The following is a 21,028-nucleotide window of genomic DNA, read 5'->3' on the forward strand; positions in this document are numbered from 1 at the left end:
CACAAAACAGCTTTATACACAGTTTTATTTCATTTAAATAAATTAAAAATAAAAAAAAATATCTGAGAAGTTGAAAACAAATGTATCCTTGTGTACCTTTGAACGTACCTCAGTTTTGTGACAAAACTGAAAAGAGGAACAACAATGAATCCACACACTGTTAACATCAGTTGGTAGAGTGGAATAAGACAACACATAAAAATCAGAGGGTGGTGATTACACTGATTCTTCTGTTTGACATCATGAAGCTTGTATTTCTACAGACAAAAATGAAAGGTTGTTGTAAAACAGTTCTCCCAAATCTATATATAAAAAGAAAATCCCCAAAATAATTGTTCCATAGACTCATGCCACCGTTTGGCAAATCTCAGTTTGAAAAAGGCCAACAGAGGATTTTGAAGTAAGGATGTTAATAAGGCAGAATGAGCTACTTCAGACCAACAGTTATTTATACAAGAGTCACGATTGTCAGCATTTTCACATTGCATCATGTGTATATGTCGTCTGCAAAGGTCCTGGGGCATGTGTGAAAAAACTCTGGTTTTTCTGGCATCGTGGGTAAATTATTACGTCATTAATGTGAAAAGCTTATGGGTTAAACCGTTTCAGAGGAAATGGGCCTTAGAAGTTCCTTATTACAGAGAATCAGCTGCAGAACAGAATGGTCCTCTGTGGCACAAAGACAGGCAGCTTCCTGCAGAGTAATGAGCCATTAAAATCTGCTAATTTCACACCCAGAAAATGCTGCATGAGTTCAAATGAGAACATTAGTCTTTTGGATTTACCCTAAGGGGACAGAACTGCCTAAAAACAATGAATAAAGAGCTTTAAGTGAGGGAGAAGACATGTAAACACACGTAGACGCACACCAACAGTACCACCTTCAGGACAAACTAAACACCATCACAGATTCATACCAGCAGACAGTCAAACAACCAGGTAACAGGTAAACAGTCACTATTTACACCACCAGAAAAGAGTGAGATCTCCACCCGATTGACCAGGAAGTTAGTGTGTTAACAGACTTGTTTCGCAAGTCAAGAGGAAATGAGGAAACTGGAGGTAAGGCTGACGGCTGAAGTTACACAAAACACAGCAAACACTTACAACCAAGAGTTTTCTACAACAGGGTGATAAAAACACGCAAGAAGACACCCAATTAAACATTTTAAAACTGAAAGTAAACTGCAGTAGAAAGTGTTCACATGGTGCAAACTTGGAGGAAAACAAAAACATAAATAAACAGTTACAATACCATGGATAAGCTCAAAGGTATCTTAATATTGTCCCCTCAGCTAAACGCTGCAAAATAAATGATTGTCATGATTTATCTTATGCATTAACATTCTTAGTGACAGATTTGCATGATCATCCCATTTCAAACTATTTTAACAATATATCTAAACATCTTCAGTCCATTTATTCAAACCTAAAGAAGTCTCTTCATTTCTTTAGTGTAAGTGAGTCTCCTATTTAGCATCTATGGATACATATATATATATAGTGTTTTCACATTTATAACACTCACGGCTTAGGGGTTATTTTGGCAAGAGCACCTACATGAAGAAGTGTCAACTCTAGTCAGGAGGCACAGGTCCTTTAGGTCATCACAAAGTGCATCAGTTCAAACCTCTCCCAAATGCTTCCAAATCCTGCAACTAGTCCTATTGTGCATGGATTGAAGATATGCCAGTTCTAATAAGAGTCTTCAGTACCTTACATATTAACACGACAGTTTGTAAAAGGTAGGGTGCAGAAGAACTGCACTGGTCTCCAGTAGATGTCAAAATACCAGGTCCTTTACAACCGAAGAGCCAGGCTGGGAATCAGCTCCAGGCCAAACTGACACCATAATTAACCCTCAATGTTACTCCTCATCTCCGGCCATTAGGAAACCCAGAACAAAATCGATGGCTTTCTGGCGCTCGTGTGACGTCTGCCTGCCCACAAAATTGGGAGGTGGTCGAATGAGAAGGCTGGCAAAGAGGGTAGCTAAGGTAAAAGAACAGGGGGAAAAATGTCAGTGATTGAGATTGACCGCAAATAACAGGTCAACATTTAACATACAAAATGCAAATTTATTAGTTACTCACATTATGCCTTTTAGGTCACAAATGTTTAATCTAATATATGGTTACTATTGTATAAACTCAATCCAATACTGGCATTTTATTATATGAAGGCCTGGAAGCTCCGTCTCTGATTTGGTTACAGCGTAACTGTATTGTGGTGCACAATGTAATAGTTTATATATTTAACAATTTTAAAATTCACTGATTTGTGCTCTTAATTTGAAAAGATTCAATTTACTTAAATTAATATTGTCCTACTGCTAATTCAGAACTAAGTGGTTGTGATGGAAGAATCTGCTTAAATAAACTCTGTATTATGATATATGGAGATGACCTTACCAAGGAGACTGGCTGTTAGATTGTTGTTCTGTGAGTGTTTGAGAAGTTCTTTCAGAAAGGCCATCAAGTAGCGAAACACATTGCGGTGAGCCCGGGGCAACTGGGAGATCAACTGTCAAAAATCAAGGTCAGCACAGAGATTAACCACATCATAAAACGAACTGCACTCATCTGTACATGAACACGATGCCTCACTCTTTATAAATCAGACTGTACCTGTTTGCAGAGGCGGGTGTCGTTAGAGCAGTCTAGGCACCGTTGGTAGAGTTCATAGCACACCACTGGCTCTGGCAAAGCCTCCAAGAAGATCAGCAGTGCCTCAGCCACAGAGTGGTTACAACCAGCTACACCAACAGTTAAGAAAATTCTTGTAGGTCCATATTTTCACATCGTCTCTGAACTCTGCTCCTGCCTGAACGTCTTACTATCAGCTGTAAACCAGCTGACATGGATTTTAACACTTATTGCCATCAACGGATCACAAAAAAAAAACCCTGTTATGTAATCTGCTCTGCTTTTAGAACTGGCTTTATAGGATACGGATGGAGTCAGGGATGCTGGTGTCCAGACAGTCGATGATGCTCTGCAGCTCCTCCTGTAGGCCTGGTGTCTGAAATAAGTCCTCCTGAAAGACAACCAGGGACAAATGAAACAGACTGAAGGTTTCTGGCACTCCACCCACTTCCAAGGTGCATGGAGCTGAGAATAAAGTTTGAAGAAGCCAAAACACGTTGGTTAAGCCCTTTGTGTCTAACTCCTATAACTAAAAGGTCCTATTTATTGACTTCTTTTCCAGTCTTTTCCCTTCAGAGAAAAACAGACAACCTATATATGTTTGCCATTACTCAACAGACCATCTATTGCACTCGTTAATTATTCTACAGGCCAAAATAAAGAACTCAGAAACTCGAGTTATCTGAAAATGCACAAAACTAAGCAGGATCAAGTTTTTCCTCAAACGGATGATATTTTAAGATAATGGTTTCACGGGACACTGTTTTACAAAACACTGCACAAACGTATGAAACATTATCAGTAATTTCAGGTTATTCTAAGATAACAGTACCATTAGGTTTTTGCTCATCATTTGTATTTGTTGATGTTCCCTCTCTAAAATGCTGTTTTTCAGTGTGTCAGTGGCCTTTTCAAGCACACAGACATTCTCCAAAAGAGACCTATCATGCTAAGCTACTCTAGCAGAGTGCAACAATAATACTAGTAATAATAATCATAATAGTAATAACAACAATAATAATAACAACATCATCCACCTATAAATAAACACAGTATGTCCCCTTTAATAACATTATTTATCAAGTATGTCAATGAGGGGTAATGTTAGCTTCAGTTGGCAATAAAGAAATGCATCAGACAGTAAGCACTGCAAGAATTTATGTAAATCTAAACTCTTTCCTAGAGGTGAAAAAATGTTGGCATATCCAGAAACGAGCTGAAGCTCTCTCACCTGATCACAGGACTTTGTGTAGAGGTGGTTGACCAGAATCCACACCTCCTTGGGGATCTTCAGAGGTTTGTCCTCAGTACCGGCTCCATCCACCATCAGGAAGTTCATCTTGGACTTTTCCTGTTTGGACAAAAATCAAAATGTCTTATTCTGACAAACAGTAGCGGAGTACTACTGTCATACAGTGTTTATACCGATTTGATCAGGTGTAACACATAATAATGGTTTCACATGAAAAATCACATCCATTAGTGTAGCAGTGAGGTCAGTATCATCTCTGGAGACTTGTATGAAAGCCATTTTACTCAGAGCTGGATATCACATCCTTTTTGTCACTGAAAATGGATCCCCGAGACTCACGAGAGACACCTAAAAATAACCCCAGCTACTGAGCCTGCACATGAGGGCAGAGGAAACTGGAGAGCAGCTGGGAAGATGCTAACATACAGAACTAATGTAATATGGTGTAAGAAGTATATTTACATTGTAATTAATCTTACAGCGATCAAGGCCAAAAAGCTTTTACATAAAACGCATTACATTGCGCCAGTGTCAAGAAAATGGAGCATGCTTATATTCTAAGTGGTTCTCTGTTTCCCATTTTCACTCATCAAGTCATAAAAAGGAAGAGGAGGTCTGCAGTTAGACTTCATATGAATGTCTCAGCTTCAACACTCCCTCTCATTAGCTTCAGTCATGTGCATAAAGGAGCTGTGCAGCAAGGCAAGCCTGCTGTGAAATGAGATTTAGTGTGTCTGACTTTCACCAGGCTGATGTTTCCTCTCTGCTCTCAATGGCCCATGAAAGATTTAATAGGCGACTAACCCCCCCCCCACACACAATCACACTCAGAGTATAACCAAACTAAAGCTTTGTCTGGTCTCTGATTGCCTGTGGATTACCAAATACTGCCTGTGTCAGGGCTGGGAGATGTGAGACGAGCACACACTGATTCACTTTCTGATTAGCTTCTAAGGGTGTGTACTGATTAATAATGGTAGCTGAACAAAAATAAAGGATACTTATACTTGACTAATCATTTAAAATAATCCTTATTTACAGTATACTGAGCACTGACGCAGTCCCTCGGCTTCGCCTGACAGAACCAAAGCTGAGTGCTTCAAACCTGCATTCATTTTAATGACCACCAGGGGGCGACTCATGAGGTTGCAAAGAGACTTCTAGTTGTATAGCTGTAGCTTCCTCGCTCTGTGACACCAGCACACACTTTTCTGACGACTTTATGGGCTGAGTCACTAGTTTGATGTCCATAAAAACATGTAGAGTCAGAATGGAGGATTATTCTGATTATCTTTATTGGCTAATGAATTGTCAACCACAGGTTGCTAAACGGCACTCGGTGTCTACGGTTTCCCAGTTTAAGTTTTCAGTTTCAAAACACAGAGATTTCAATGATAAAAACACTCTGTGGCTTCATAATCAAACTTCACATCGTTTCGAGACATCGTTTCAAACAAGCTATTTAAGCTCCATTCATTTTCAGTCAGTTTTCTTCCGATTTGCTACCCATTACAAACAGATTCGTGCAGCAGGTGGCTGCTGTCTTGGTAAATTATTGAAAAGAAATTCTCTTTCTCTCTGACATCATAAAGATCCACTAGCAGAAAAAACTGTCTGAATCTTTATAGCCGTCTCAAACCTGGGATTTTGGCTCTCAGTGATTACATGCAAAGTCTGAAATGCCGACACAATTCAGGAGCTGGACACAGATCTTTTTTTTTTTTTTTTTCATTAAAAATCACTTCTTTTCATGATCAAAGATTAATTTTATGTCCACTGGCAAAAAATGGTTCACCTCTGTGAAATCTGCTGTGTTATAAAGCTGGAAAAAGTTCATCCTCATACATAACACACATTAATAATGGGACTGACCTTTATAGTATAGGAACCAGTTTCTATATATAACATAAACAAAGAGGGAGATTAATAATGCCCCATAAAGCTGATAAAAGAGGTGGTCTTGTATCTCAACTTAAAGTGACCTTGTTGTGCCTGATAAGTGATCAGTATCCGTGTTAATATTTTACCTTCTCCATGTAGCTGTCCTCTCCCTGAGCAAGAAGTCAGCCCACAGCCACAGTGAAGAGGTGGAAATGAATGATCAAGGCAAGAAGAGGCGATGAAGAGAAACAAAGGAGGAAAGAAAGCAGAGAGAAGCACCAGGGATAAACAGAAAAAGTGTCAGAAAAGTGACAGATTCTGGATTGTTTTGTTTTGTTTTGTTTTTGCACAAATCATTTGATCAAATCAGTAGTGCAGCAGGAAAATGAAAAAGCTTAAAGTAGAGCTAAAGAAGTACTCCGTGATAGTAGTTCTACATCCCAAACCCAGATCAGATTAGATCAAAATAGCATAATAGAAGCAGACAGAGGAAATCATGTAAAGTTAGAGGAGTCTATTTATATGAAAGAAACTAAAGTGGGTCTAAGCTGAGCCAGTCTTTCCTTTTCTTTAGGAGCTCCCTTCCTATGTTTTTGCCACTTCCTTGTTCCCTTGGCCCCTCATAGCCAGAAATATAGTTTGAGATATTTTACAGTCTCCAAATATAGGCTCTCTCTGTGACTGAGTTTACCCTACGAGACAGAAGAACCCCTAATGCCTCCTAGCCCAGGGTTCAGGTTGTTAAAAAAACCCTACTCTATCTGCTGTGTGCAATCAGTTTGAACAAATCTCAGGAAAATATGTCTCTGTTCACTAATCCTATCTGTTTACACTGTACTAAAAGCATCAGTCTCTTCAAGATTGCCAGACTAGCTTCCTCTTACCAGGTCAATGAGTTTGGTAATGGGGATTTCTCTGATGGGCTTCTTCATGCGGCACAGAGTCTCCAGCGAGGTGCCAAAGCAGCTGGGCAGGTAATTGCCTGAGATTGTAATAAAGTAGTCTTTGCCACGGTCCAGATGAAGCACCAGGATGTCCTCTATTTTATCTTCTCCAGAGTTGAGCAGTGTGACAGAGTCTTTACTGACATACACCTCCAGATAGATCTCCAGGGTCTCATCTGTTCAAGACAATAAGGGAGGATTAGTGCAAACTCTCCTGCAGGGAAAACGTGTTTTTAACTGTGCCTCAATGATCTACTTTTTACTTATACGGGGCATAGAGGAGTGGTAAACTCATTTTTAACAAAATTAACATTAAGTGCATTTAACAGCTAGTGATCATTAAAAAAAAGGATACAACGGGATGCATTCAGTACCAGTTGTTAAACTACTTCACAGATCTTGGTTATAGGTCTAAAATTTGAACCAACAAGATTAAGGAGTTTAACAAAGTAAGAGTGTTACTGGGATCTATGGGACTCACTTGGATCCAGCATTCCATCGCTGGGCTCAGCTCGCAGCCAAGGCTTGCAATACTGCGAGTCATTAAGTTTGGGGATGAAGGCGAAGTGACAGGGTACCTGCCCATCATTTTTTATTAGGAAGCGCTCCTTCTGAAGCTGCCTGAACTTGACATTCTCAAATGTAAACTGCAGAGCAAAGGAAGAGAAGCAAGATTATATTAAGAATAAACTTAAGAGAGACCCATAGTGTAACAGTACTCTTACCTCTCTCCTGCTTAGAGAAACAGATGGAAGGCAGTCATTTTCCATCCTGTCCATTGCTCGAACAATCTCCTCAAACACCTTCTTGTGGCGCTGCTCATCTACCACCTTCACCTGTTACACAAACGCATGAATGCAAATATTAATGTAACTTTTATTCATGCAATAGCATTTGTTTTGTGTAAAAAACATGAAACGCAAGACTGCCAGCTTTATGCGACTGCAGAGATCCTCACCCCTATACTAAAGAGGGAGCTGACGGGCTTGTGATCGCTAGTTTGCATTCTCATGTGACTCCGGTATGCTAGCTGCTGGACACTGCTGCCCCTCCACAGGATTCTGTCACACCAAGCTGGGACTCTGCACTTCCCACTGCAGGAAACAGGCACAGTTTCAGAAGCAGAGTCAGAAATCTCACAAATACAGTAATGCTGACACTGTACGTTAGTGTAACAAAAAGGCCGGGGAAAAAACAGTGTAGTCAGGATTCAAGATAAGATATTTTATTCAAGAAAAACAGAACACCACAACCCTTTCAACCCTCACACTGTAGTTTAACATGGCTTATATGTATGATGACCTTTGGTTACTTTTTTCTATGAATAGCAAATTTGGACAAAAACAAACAAAAAAAACAAAACAAGAAAAAGCTTCTGTGTTTGCTATATTCAACAGAGGGACGTGGCTTTACCTGGAGTCCCATCGATCAGTTTTAGGGTCAAACTTGTATGTGGGAATGAAGGTAATATCCCCTTCCATGAAGTCTGTGAAGGCCTTCTTTGTCTGCCTCTGAACGTTCAGCTACAAATTAGAAACAGGAAAATATTGTTTATTCAAAAAGTCAAAACAGAGCTCATCTGCTTGGAAATAAATAGGCGAAAGAAACTGAAAGATTACACAACCTGACAGTAAGTAATACCAGTGTTTGACAATCAGCTTCCCTTATTTCTTTTCCCAGTTCATATTTATCAAGAAATACTTTGTGTTTTAATTTTTCCGAACTTAACAGACAGGATGACATCTGACAAACTGCAAACATAAGCACAGTCTACTTACCAAGATAAGCACGGTTTTATTTACATACTAAGAACTGAACAACTGCAGATAAGAATCTGACAAGGATAAAATGAAAAAACACCCATAGGTCACTTTATTATCTGCACCTTGCTAGTATCAGGTTGGACCCCGTCACCTGCACCAACAACCATGCCACGGTACAAGTCACTTAAAATAAAATTTTAAAAAAACCCTTTCTTCCCTACTCTGATTCTCAGTTTCAAAATCAAGTCCAAATCTTTATCTATGTATATCTCTATCTATCCATCTATATTTAGTTAGATATTTGCATTGATGAGCGAATGAGCATCTAATAGTGGCCAGTGAGTGGACATTTTTAACTTCTAAAATTACAAGCGAGGGTAAGAAGCAGTGAGGGAGGCATTTTCCTGTTCCTAACAGTAACAAAATAAAAAAGAGGAACTGTCCCCGTTTTTAAATGTTAAAAGGCAGCCAAAACAGTAGTGAGATTTATGTCAGTTTCACAGGAAACATTGAGCAAGGTAACAGTTTCTTACCTGATCATACTCCTGAAGCTTCTTTAGATCACCCTGAACAATGAATTGTTTGACGTCAGCAGCATCGGTAATAAATAGACGATAGTTTAGGTCCCCGAGCCAGATTACAACACTAAAACACACCAAAGAAGCAGAAAGCGCTGTAAGTAGCATCTTGGTAATGAATATGATGATTCAGAAATCAGAGATTTATAATTTCATTACAAAACTGGTTATGTAATGAAACTGTAACAGACTAAATTAAAGGAGTGGTAAACAAAACCTAAGGCTCACAGTAAAGTCATCCACTGCACATTATTTCTGGATGCGAATGACTGAGGCACTCACTCGTGCTTGACGATGCTGAGAGGAGGGTAGTCCAGTAAGTGGAAGGTCATGCGTGCACATATGTCTTTATAGTCCTGATTGCGGCGCTCAAAGTCTTCCACATGTGCTGCTAGATGGGAATTGACGATGCAGAAGCTAGTGTTGTGGAAAACAAACCTCACTGCTACGCCTCCTTTGTTCCCCTGAAAGATAAATAAAACAAGAATGACTTATTTACACTCAGGTAAATAAACCCAGGATATCAATGCAAACTGCAGATAACATGTTTAGTATTTAATTAATCCAAAACAGTGATCCAACAACTTCACGTTCATTAAAAACATTACCCAAGAAGCTAAAGGTGCAAGATAGCAGGGATATCTCACAGTCAGACAGTTTACATGCTCATCATGATCTTTGATACTTCAATAAAAATTTTTTTTAAAAAGTCATGGCTCATTTATGGTTTTCAGCCACGTTGTATTTTGTCTTAGTGTGAACATACCATTTTTCCCATGATTCCTGTCCCCACGTGCTCAGCAGCCACATCTTTTATGTGATTCTTGTACGTCTTTTTAACATAAACTACAAGCATCATCCCAACGAGTCGTATGATCCGAACCTGAAGCAATAAAAAATGAAAATTCATATTTTTACCCACCTACTCATCAATATGGCAGGATGCATGTGCAAAGGTGAGGAGTTCAACTTATTCCACAGTGTTTTCCCATCATTATGTTTTCCTGTTGTGCTCCACATTAGGGCTTCACTTTTTAGTCAACTCATCTTTTAGAAAGTCTCTCTGCTCACCCTCTTGTACTTGGCTTTTGAGTGCAGGCTTCTCTCCACAGCATCGACCCACAGCTGCTCTTTGGATGAGTCCATGTAGAAGAAAGCCTCAGTGCTCAGGTCCAATTCTTGAAAACTAGAAGCATAACCCAAATCATCACACTTACAACCTGAGAATAACATGATATGATTTTTTTTTTTGCAACAAATGTACTGTATGATTTCTTACTGACCCAAGAGCATATATATCTGGAGGTTCAGGGTCACAGCCGAGCCACGGTTCGAGGCTGCTGTCTGGAGACTGGCCGTTCACATTCCACGTACCTGTGAAAAACCTAGGAAACATGCAGTTTATGTATTTAATGCCAACAAAAGTAGTATTCTTCAGTTTTTGGCTTCTGTTCACTTTCAGTTAAGTTCCCAGAGTGAATTTGCTCTTGCAATCAATGCTAGTTTCTAACGTTGAGAGCCTGACGGCTCTTTTTGCTTCTCATCCGTAAACTCTGCATACTCTTTCACATGATTCAGTTTATTTTGAAAAGTCTCAACAGGATCTTGAGCTTTATTGTGAAAGGTTTACATGGAAAACAAACAAGCGGACAGCGGAGCCACGCAACGGTTTTACCGTCGTTGTTGCTAACGACAACGCGTAAAAACAGCCGCTTGTCCGTCAGTAGTGTGGTTATATTACATCTTTGGGAAGTTAAAATAGCCATCAAAACGATGAAAAAAAATATTGCTGTAAGCAGTTTAATTTACGACAACACAAAACAAACGATAGCGTAATAGGAAACAATAGACGTTTTTATATTGTTATCAGATATATATCGTTATATCGAACAGCCCTACTTCTACCAGATGTGCAGCAGCATGTTTCAGAGGCAACTTTCCACTCAGTGTTATGAAAATGGTGAAGAATCTTTTTGGTTTGTTTTATTTTATGATTTTTTTTCTTGTTTTTTTTATAGAAGCTCAGATGCATAGAGCAGAAGTCCAGCAGACTAAAAATGGTAGAAAGAATCGGATCAATCTTTGGTTCAGACCTCATGCAGATTAAACATGTGATTTGAAGGCACACAAAAAGCAAAGGAAAATAAAAAAAAACATCAGAGACAAGCACCTAGTGTATTTTTTTCTCATTTCTAAACTAAACTATAATGTCTAAATCATATTTTCACACGAGTTTTTTCTTCTTATCTAAACAAAAAGAAATTAATGAATTCCACTTACTTGAAGGGCCGGATATCCACATACTCGTTCTCCTTCTTGCCCAGGCGGTGTTTGATTAGGTATTCTCTCTGACCTGCCTGGGTGGAGAACATGGCCTGTCTCATGCTGTTAGTGGTGGGGCTCTCACACCAAGATGGTGGCCTGTCTGCACGGTCAAACCCTGACCTAAAACTACTGAAAAAGCAGGGGAAAATACTTTCAAACCAGCAGTATTATGGACATTTTGCTTGCTAATCAAAATAGTTTTAATGTACAGTAAATCTACTTAGCTGTGACAGAGGTTAACTTACTCTGACTTGCTGCTAGTGACTGAGGAGCTGTCTTTGGCCTGTAAGGAGGCAGCTCTGTCTTTAGGGACTGGAGCAGGCCGCGGAGGATAGGATGGAATAGAAGAAGCTTTGCGAGGAGGTAGTGGAGGGAGAGGTGGAGGCTCCCTAGAGGCAACTATGCGATTCTGGTGATTTTTCTTTTCTTCCACTTGGAAAGTGTGGTTGTTCTCAAAGCCAAAGTCTGGAACAAGTGACTGAACTGGATCTTCAGACAGAGAAAGTGAAAAACAAAAGTAAACTTAAAAAGAATTAAGACTTTTTTGTATCAACTATTATGAGTGCTTTTATTCTTACTTGTGTTATTCAGAGTTGATGGAGTGTTGTTATTAAGACTGGGGGGCACTGCACTAGTGGGTTTGGGTGGGTTAGCTGTCTTAGCAATCCTTTGCGGAGGCACAGGTACTGGAGTTCTCTGTGGTGTTGGTGTAATGGGCTCCATCGCTGTTGGTTTGGCAGGTTTGACTAAGAAAGTCAATTAGCAGCGTTAGATAGCAGCACAAAAGAGCAAAATCGAGCTTCTTAATACATGTGCCCGTTGAGATGAAAAGGATCAGAACCAAAATTTAGTCAGCATTATTTCTACAAGATAACTTAAAATAAAAATAACCTGCGTAAAATAATCAAGTGTAAAACGAAAAGAGATGTGGTCTTGGAAACAGGGGCAGAAAGACCACATTAAACATCCTGTTAAGACGAACAGCAATCACAAGAGAAACGTCATCACATGAACATGCGCCTTATGACAAGAGCGATAAGGAAAGGGTTTCTGGTACTTCTTTTACTGAAGGATATGATGAGCATTAACCAGCAAATGACGGTAAACTGGATGAACAGGTTCTGAGAAATAACAGCTCCTCAGAGTGCCACCACCATCCTGCTTCAAAATATTTGTCACAGCAAGATGTTGGTCATTGAGCTCGTAACCAAAACGCTGATTCAAAAGCCAGGGAGGATGTTTAGTTAGGGTGTGTACGGGTTAAACTCTTGGCCAGCTGGACTACATTTTCCAGCACATTAATTCTTGTGTCTCTACTGCACTTTTGAAAAACAGGCAAAAGGAAAAGCAAAAGACTTTTAAAGCCACGGTTTAAACACAAAAGCAATTAGGAAAAATCCATGTAAATTAGACCGTTTTTTAATTTACTTTGTATATAAATTAAGGAAATAACAGATCTTCTTTTACATTTATGTCACGCTATAATACAAACCACTCAAGGCATGCAAGGCCATTTCCTTGTCTTGTATTTTTGGATGCAAGTGCACACGCTGGGTTTTTCTAAGAGTGCGTTCTACAAAAACCTGTCAGCTAAAGATGCATGTCATCTATAATCTGTGTGGAACAGATATAATCATGAACCTCAGAAACAAGCAAGGGGGGAAAAAACAAATACAAAGCTTTGTTTTACAGGCAGCTGACTGGTTACTTATACGTAAAAAGACTGCACAGCTTCAAATTTAATACACTTTGACTATTTATGATTTTAAATAAAACAAACACACACATCCTGCAGTGCTTTACACGTCTCCACCCTGGACTTACGTGTACAGATTAGGTCATGTAACTGAATACAATTATCCCAGTGTTCTTAGCCAAAAGGCTGCCAGGAGTTCAACAACGGCATGTGAATTACTTCTATGCATCCAGATTCCTAGAAGCTCTTCTCTCCAGTTAAGATATCCAGATAAAATGAAGATAAACTACGGATGGGTGTGGATAAGATTACTTTATTACTTCTTTCAGCACTCACAGTGAGGTGCAGATCAAAGCAAAAGCAACGCATGAACACCATTTAATATAATCTCCTCATGCTCCCAACATAACAGAGGCTTATAACATTTAAGACCTTTATGCATTATAAGTATATCTGAACACATCTGGCCACAGCTTATAAGGCTAAAACGTAAATCTAAGAGTGAAATCACAATACACAAACAAAGTTTTTTGTCCTTTATTGCTGCATTCAAAGAAGTGGGCTTACACCCATGGAGGTGGATCTGATTTCAAAAACTGAGGCCAAGTAGTCTTTCCACCAGTATGTCAGCAGCAAGAAAACACAGGAAATGAGCAAGAGGTGTAATCCACCCTTTGTAAATAAATGTTAGATGAGTCATTAAATAATTAACTATCCCACTGCTTTAGATGAAACAGTCGCGTCTTACCTACTGGTTGAGCACTCTTCACCTGGGTGAGGAAAGTCTGAGTCCGATCATCATCCTGCAGTTCCAACAGCAGCTCTGGGGCTTTTTCTCCTTTGATTCGTACTTTAACGGAAGCTTGAGCAGGAAAGAGAAAGCACACATCCTTAGACTTTGCAAACTGTCCGGCAAACAAAACAAATTGATTTAGAAGTGAACCAATTCAGCATTCTTTCAGAAAACCCTGACAACTCATGACCTGAGTGTACTACTAAATAAAGACATTAAGCTGCAGGCATGCTCTAACAATGCAGTAAAACTAGACAGGTGTTGTGTTATAATTAATGTCATGATTCACCTCTGAAAGCCTGGCTTCCAACACCTTTTTATAAGATCTTTTACACATTATATTGACTCAAATCTCATATCAGAAGAGAAAAAGAAAAAGAAAAAAAAAAAAACTACTTACGATCTACTGACAAATCAATAAGAAGAGCTTCTTCAGCTTCTGAAAGGAAAAAAAGGAGAGCTTAAATAGTGCTGCAGGGGGGAAACTTAGTGCTGTTACAGGTATTTCTACAGTTTTTTAATGTTGACCACTGCTCACCATACTGTGACACTGTGTGGGAAATTTTTACACTTTCTCATTAGGTGCAATGGAAAAGCTCCTTTCACTTTTACTTTTGGTGCTGTGATATTGACTAAACATTAACTTCACATGGAATAGAGGTCAAAGAAAGTGAGGTGTGACGGAGAGAGCTCACAGGAAAATACACAAACGTATCCTGACTGATTATACTCAGGATATAAAACAAGAGAAAAATGGAGAATAATAAAAGGGTCACATACCTCGTACAATTTCAAACTTAGCATTGATGGGTATCGATAGCTGAGCCACTGGACGAGACACAACAGCATCAGGGTTGGCTAAAACACCCAGTCTGGATCAAAACAGTACAAACTCCCACTTAAAATCAGCTCTGTGGTGCTTAATAACACATAAGCTTAGAAGTAAATCCAACTAAAACACAAGAAACATACAGACAACCTGCAGCAATATAACCCTCTTATAACGGCCATTCTTTTGCAATTAGCAGCAAGTTTCATGCAACATTCAGTATGGAAATATTAAAGTCAACATCTGAGGTTCAATGCTGGTAGATTAGTGATAGACTATAACTATCAAGTGATTAAAACAAGCACATGCACACATGCAAAACGTATGTTTATCTGCAGTTAAAGATTAACAAACAAACAGTGTGTGTCATTCAAGTCCACTGGAGCCGCACAAGCTTTGCGTCAATAAACATTCAGCTTAATCAGCTTCAAGTCCGTGATGTGGTTTGATGTAGGCAGGCTCATTTTTTCCTTTCTAACAATTGCTGACTAACAATCGGGGTCAACACTGCGCTCAGGAAACTGCCCACGCTTCCCCTCCACTTCACCATAAGTCAAATTGCATATAGTGAGAGGAAAATGATTCAGCCATGCGAGAAAAAAAGCGTGTCAGAGGAACTCGGCGTTGACCAGAATCAACGTCTGATATTGAAAATTACACAATCGACAACCGAGAAAATCGAAAACCCCTCAGGGGAACATAAAAATACTACAATGACCATACAACACAGAACAATGAATAAAATATGTGGCGGACCTCATGATGCTCAGATTTGTCAAACGTATTTATCTGACTTTCTAGTATCCATTTCTATTTAACCAACTTTGGATGTCTAAAATCTTTAAAAATAACCTTAATCACTCTGGGTGTAGCACCTCTACTATAGCTGAGAGTATGGAAAACACTAAACTGCGGCAAATACACGATTCCTCATTATTGTAAATGAAAACAGTGAACTGGCTAAGAAGACAGAGGTCCTCACCTAATAGTTTGCTCAATAAAATCGAAAACAAAATTAAGCATGGCTTTCTTTAATGCCACGAAAATGCCTAAAAATTAATATTGATTAATATCTTTATCAGCAAATATTTTAAGCATTTATTATTGGATGTGACTGGAAATCTGATATATGCAAACTTTATGTCCTGGAGACCATTTAAATTCAAGTTTCTTGAGCCAATCATTTTAACAACCCGAATAAGTAATCTGCAGTGAGCTGCCTGCTGGTGCAAAAAAAAAAATGCTTAACAACCCAAGCCACAGTGACAATTTAAAATAACCCCACACTGTCACAACATAACCTGAACAAATGCTAGAGGTGTAAAAAGTACACAAACTAAGTGTTACACACAAGTTGTTGAGTAAACTAACTAGGAAGTGGTGTGGTATGTGTGGAGCAAGTTTACATCAGCTGAATGGACTTGAACCCTCAACCATATCACCACAGCCCCGCGGGCAGCATCGTCCTTATAAGTGTCCTTCTGAGCTCAGAGGAAGAGCGCCATGAAGAGTCACTCAAACTGCAGCATTCACTCTTTTAGCTGTGCTGCATGACATCTGACACTAAAAATTTCTGACTATGTTATGTTGCATTTGTTTGTTTGTTTTTTACATTTAGCCTAGGAAACTAAAATCTACAAAGAACAAAATCCAGGAAATCTGGATAGATATTTTACAGTGAAAATATAGAAACAGAAACATACTGAGGCACTCTCTCAGGTAAAATCAAATCAGGGACCATGAGAAAGCCTGAGACAGAAATTCCCCTACTTTTAAGTAAGTCTTATCTTATCATTTTACCTGAAGGTAGGCAGTAATTATTTATGATTACATGTACCACATAAAATCTATCAATTATTCCTGGATTATTTTTCTTTGTACTTCTTCCTGCCCCACTGAAGAGCACTTCTCAGATCATTCCTTATAGCTAGAGCTGGGCGATATGAGATTTTTTCATATCACGATATGTTTTTTTCATTTCAGGCGATAACGATATCTATCACGATATAAGCCAAATAACTATATTTGTAAGATTTAAATGTGCCGTTGCTCACAAGTAAAATGTGAAATAATCAGCAGCTTGTTTTTATTTAAATATTTATTTCCCATAATAAGTTCAACAGGGTAGATGTACTTAAGGAACATGAGACTTTTTCAGATAGATAAAGGCAAATATTGCAAACTACACAAAAGGCAGCCGCTAAAGCGTTTAAGTTTCAAAATAGAACAAACGAAACAGACTAAACTGTCAATTCCACTTAGAAACAAAATATTAATTCTAAAAATAAATCTTAGTTTGTTTTACAGAAGAACAGACAAAACTGACTAACTTTTGTCAATATCAAATAAACTGAGAACTAAAAGGAAATTCTCAATCTCTCCTTGTTGTATAGCTTAGCTTTTCAAACAGTTTTAACAGTTACTTTAGTCTGACAAAAGCCGAATGACGAATTAGCGCTTCCAGTCAGAGACTGAGGCTACGTCCACACGTCCACACGTATTTTTGAAAACGGAGATTTTCCGTTTTCGTTTTAAAAAATAATCTCGTCCTCACATAAAGGCAGAAATGAAGGAAAACGCTGCTATGAACATGCCAAAGCAGCAGGTGGCGCTAGATTCCTAACCGTGCAGAAATGTTGGCCAATCAGAAGTCTAGAAGCCTCGGTGGGAAAAAGTAAACAAAGCTGGGGCATAGAAGCAGAACCGAGTCGTATGTGTGGAGGGACAGTAACTGTGTGTATATGTAAGCATTTAAACACTGCAGAGAGTAGAATTAACAGTAACAGTATTGTAGAAATTCATTTCACTGAAACAATAACGTGGCGCACAGTGTGACGCATGCACCAGTTTATTGTATTTCCAGACTTGCTTTCGGCACAATTTACAGTGCACGCTACTCTGTTTTTTGTCAGACTTGAAATAGCCGAAATACCTCCACCCTACGGAACTTCTATGGCTCTTCCGTTCGACAATCTCTCCGGCATTGGAACCATCATCTGTTTTCTCTTCGGTCACGCTCGGTTGATTTTTCTAGTCGGCACACTCATTTCCTCCATTACGCGCTGGCTCCATTACCCGCTGGCTGCTTCCCAAACAAACACACGTGCGGCTTGGCACTTGTGCTGTATGTAACAAGTCACGCGACCTGACGCTGCGGCTGTGATTGGTTCGGCTCTGCGCTACTGAATTTGGATTGGCTGACCTTTTTTTTTTTTTTTTTTTAAGAGGACAAGAGCGGCGAGGTCTATCGCGATAGCTTAATTTCTCTATCGAGTAAAAGTTATATCGCGATACATATCGTTATCGTTCTATCGCCCAGCTCTACTTATAGCCATGCATCATTTTCCTTTTCTTATTGCAAGATCTATTGGTTAGATAACGCCCAACCCTAAAAAGATAATCCAACTACACTCAACAGGCCCTTTGCTAGGAACACCTTGCAAATATTTGGCTAGACCCAGTTTTGTCTTCAAAATTAATTCTTTATATACAGACACAACAAGATGCTGGAAAATTTTTGCTCCATTTTGGCATGACAGTATCACACAGCTACTGCAGATATGTCAGCTTCACATCCATGATGCAACCCTCCTGTTCCAACAAATACCAAAGGTGCTCTATTGGATTGAGAGCTGGTGACTTTGGAGGCCATTTGAGTACCAGTAAACTCACGGCCATGTTAAATAAACCAGTTTGAGATGATTTGAGTTTTGTGACATGGTCTGCTATCCTGCCTGAAACACCCATAAGAAGATGGATACACTATATTCATAAAGGGTGGCCATGGTCAGCAACAATATGCAGGAAGGCTGTGGTGTGTAAATGATGTTCAGCTCTCTGTGTTTAGAGATCCTCTTCTGCATACTTTAGTTGTAATGAGTGGATATCTGACTTAATGCAGCCTTCCTGTGAGCTAAAAGCAGTCTGGCCATTCCCTTCAGACTTGTGACAAGGCACTTTTGCCCACAGAACTACAGCACACTGGATATTTTCTCTTTTTCAGGCCAAACTTTGTAAACACTAAAGATGACTGTGCTGGAAAATCCCAGTAGATTAGCAGTTGCTAAAATACTCAGACCAGCCCATCAGGCACCAACAACCACACTACAATAAAAGTCACATAAATAACCTCTTTCGTGTTCTGATACTCAGTTTGAACTTCAGCAGGGTTTCTTGACCATATTTACATGCCTAAATGCACTGAGTTACTGCCATATTATTAGTACCTAACCAAGTGGCCAGTTAAACTATATAATTATCCATCATCCTGCCAAGTACTCAGTGTGACGCCATCACGGCACACACCTTTCTGACCTAACAGAGTGTATTTTGAACCATACCAATATCACAGCAATTGTGGGTCAGAGATAGGAGGAAACATAAAGACAAACCCAGAGTTGGGCAGACACCTCAGATATGCTACAAACCACAGCTTTACGAGCTCTCACAAACCTAGGGTGCTGCAGTAAATGCCTAAGAGTGTTCAAATTATTTTGACAACTCATTACCACTACTTATGGTTCTCAATAAGTTTATCTACTGCTTGACAAAAATCACATTGTTTTTCAGTCATTTGGCTCATTGATACTTACATAAACTCTCCACCGCGTTCAATTAGTGACAGGAGTCTGGGCTCCTTCTGGCCAGACCTCAGCTCCAGGCATTTTACAGTGTGAGCAGCACAATCAAGGAATTATTGTGACTGAGAATGAGAAACTAGTGACTGTCACGCCAGGCTTTGTAAACTGAGATTACACTACAGATACTCCGAAGGGTTAGAACAAGCCATGCCAGTTAAAAGGTGGGCAACTTAAGGTTATAAATGAAAACAGCAGGAGGTGGGACAAAGCACGGCAGATGCTGGGTTTGCTGGTGCCAGTGCAGGTAATATTTTTAGCTTAAGGGTGTAAAGGTGTAAGGATGGCCAACGTTATTCTGTACAAGTGATTTTAATTAGCGTTAATTGCATGACTCTGGGCATATATCTGTGCGGTTAGCAATGAACTGGATTAAAAGTGAGCTGTAGCTACTTTATAACATGATTATTTAAGTGCACGGTTACTGAATATCTCCATATTACTGAATTACTAACGTTGCCTAATGGGCTTCACTAAAAGCTAACGTTAGCCAACAAGCTAAAGCCAAAAAAAACAAAACAAAAAATACCATAACTCAGAAAGGATATTGCCAAGCATTCCTCGCTGCATATCCCCAAAGAGGAATCCATTCTTACCGAGAGGAAATAAATATCAGTTTATCATTTGGGTTTATATCACTTCGGTGCGGACGTCAGGGCAGGGAAAGTTAAACCTCCACCCGGCGCTGCGGCCTCCTTCCGCGAAGCTTGGCTGCTAATGCTAAACGCCAGCTGATGATGTTGTTGTTGTTGTTGCTGCTGCTGTTCCCGGATAGTATTAAAAATATCACAGTTAGAAACTTTAAAAAGAAAGAAGAAAACCCCGGCTCTTCTCGTGTCCCCGTGAATGCCAGAGAGCAGGTTGCACAGGCTACATAGCTTTAGCTGGCAGTTTTATGATTTAGCCGCATATGCTACAGCACAGAGTTTGATATGTGGTGGGCTCCCTCCTCCTGCCGCTCCTCACCCTGTTTAAGGACTCATCATCCTGGTTTTTGCGGCAGTTGGTTTCGAGTATGAGCTTAATAACGCCATCTTCTGCCTCGGAGTGCAATGCTAAGTGAGTAAGCCTCCCAGCCCTGACACATATAATGAAAACCCTGCGACATCGTGTGGTAAAACAATATTATCTGCATATAATTAACTTTCCAGCTTCACACATCCTCTTTGGGGGATTAAAGATGTCCGGAAGGTGTTTTGTCCCACATTAATAGGGATGAGGTGTAACTAATACAATCGCTTTTACATTTTTTAATATTACCGCCACCAAGGAGGTTATGTGTTTTTCGCAGTGTTTTTACGCGTTTCCTTCTTCCTGTAAACACGATAGTTAAAAAAAAATTGAATTAATTCTAATAAAATTTGTAGGAGTGTGTTGTGTGGTCATCTAAACAATCCATTCAAATTTGGCCTGCATCCTTCGCTGATGATTTACTTGTCAAAACCGAGAAACCATATTTAAAAATGGCCATATAAAGATTTAGAATATGTCAAATTTGACCTCCGAGCTCTAATTAAATAGACTGATTTTCACGTCAAAGTAATATTGCTATAGAACTATTTAAAACTATGTTTCTTAATGTCATTGGTTTAATTTACAACATATAGAAATATAGGGATTCTAAATATTAGACCTCATTTTCCAGTTCAAATAAGATAAAACTTATACTGTCTTTTATCTTTAAA

The 21,028-nt window shown here is 39.3% G+C and overlaps 1 protein-coding gene and 1 long non-coding RNA gene across 5 annotated transcripts in view; one reads left to right on the plus strand and one right to left on the minus strand.

Moving 5' to 3' along the window:
- Positions 1-7: 7 nt before the first annotated feature.
- On the minus strand, positions 8-20,324 carry ocrl (OCRL inositol polyphosphate-5-phosphatase). Of its 3 annotated transcripts, XM_076875480.1 has the most exons (24): positions 19,891-20,324; positions 19,299-19,377; positions 14,658-14,749; positions 14,278-14,316; positions 13,833-13,946; positions 11,967-12,134; positions 11,634-11,877; positions 11,344-11,517; positions 10,347-10,448; positions 10,135-10,249; positions 9,830-9,946; positions 9,346-9,527; positions 9,019-9,130; positions 8,136-8,245; positions 7,681-7,816; positions 7,448-7,558; positions 7,204-7,369; positions 6,663-6,898; positions 5,925-5,948; positions 3,877-3,996; positions 2,952-3,036; positions 2,628-2,755; positions 2,412-2,523; positions 8-1,992 (listed from the first exon to the last, which is right to left on the minus strand). In XM_076875480.1, exons 1-24 carry the CDS (start codon positions 19,931-19,933, stop codon positions 1,868-1,870), a joined length of 2,934 nt encoding a protein of 977 aa, XP_076731595.1. In that variant the 5' UTR covers positions 19,934-20,324; the 3' UTR covers positions 8-1,867. The 3 variants fall into 3 exon arrangements, with proteins under 3 accessions (XP_076731595.1, XP_076731598.1, XP_076731602.1); XM_076875483.1 differs by lacking the exon at positions 5,925-5,948 and having other exon boundaries at positions 19,891-20,323; XM_076875487.1 differs by lacking the exon at positions 19,299-19,377 and having other exon boundaries at positions 19,940-19,993.
- LOC143413118 (uncharacterized) overlaps positions 19,437-21,028 on the plus strand; it is an 11,640-nt gene continuing 10,048 nt past the window's right edge. Inside the window, exon 1 of one of the 2 annotated variants that reach the window (XR_013093701.1) lies at positions 19,437-19,590. This is a non-coding gene — a long non-coding RNA (uncharacterized LOC143413118). Of the gene's footprint in view, positions 19,591-20,254; positions 20,403-21,028 lie in introns of those variants that run through there. The other variant, XR_013093702.1, reaches the window with a different exon arrangement.

Source organism: Maylandia zebra, linkage group LG2, assembly GCF_041146795.1.
Source record: "Maylandia zebra isolate NMK-2024a linkage group LG2, Mzebra_GT3a, whole genome shotgun sequence".
NCBI lineage: Eukaryota > Metazoa > Chordata > Actinopteri > Cichliformes > Cichlidae > Maylandia > Maylandia zebra.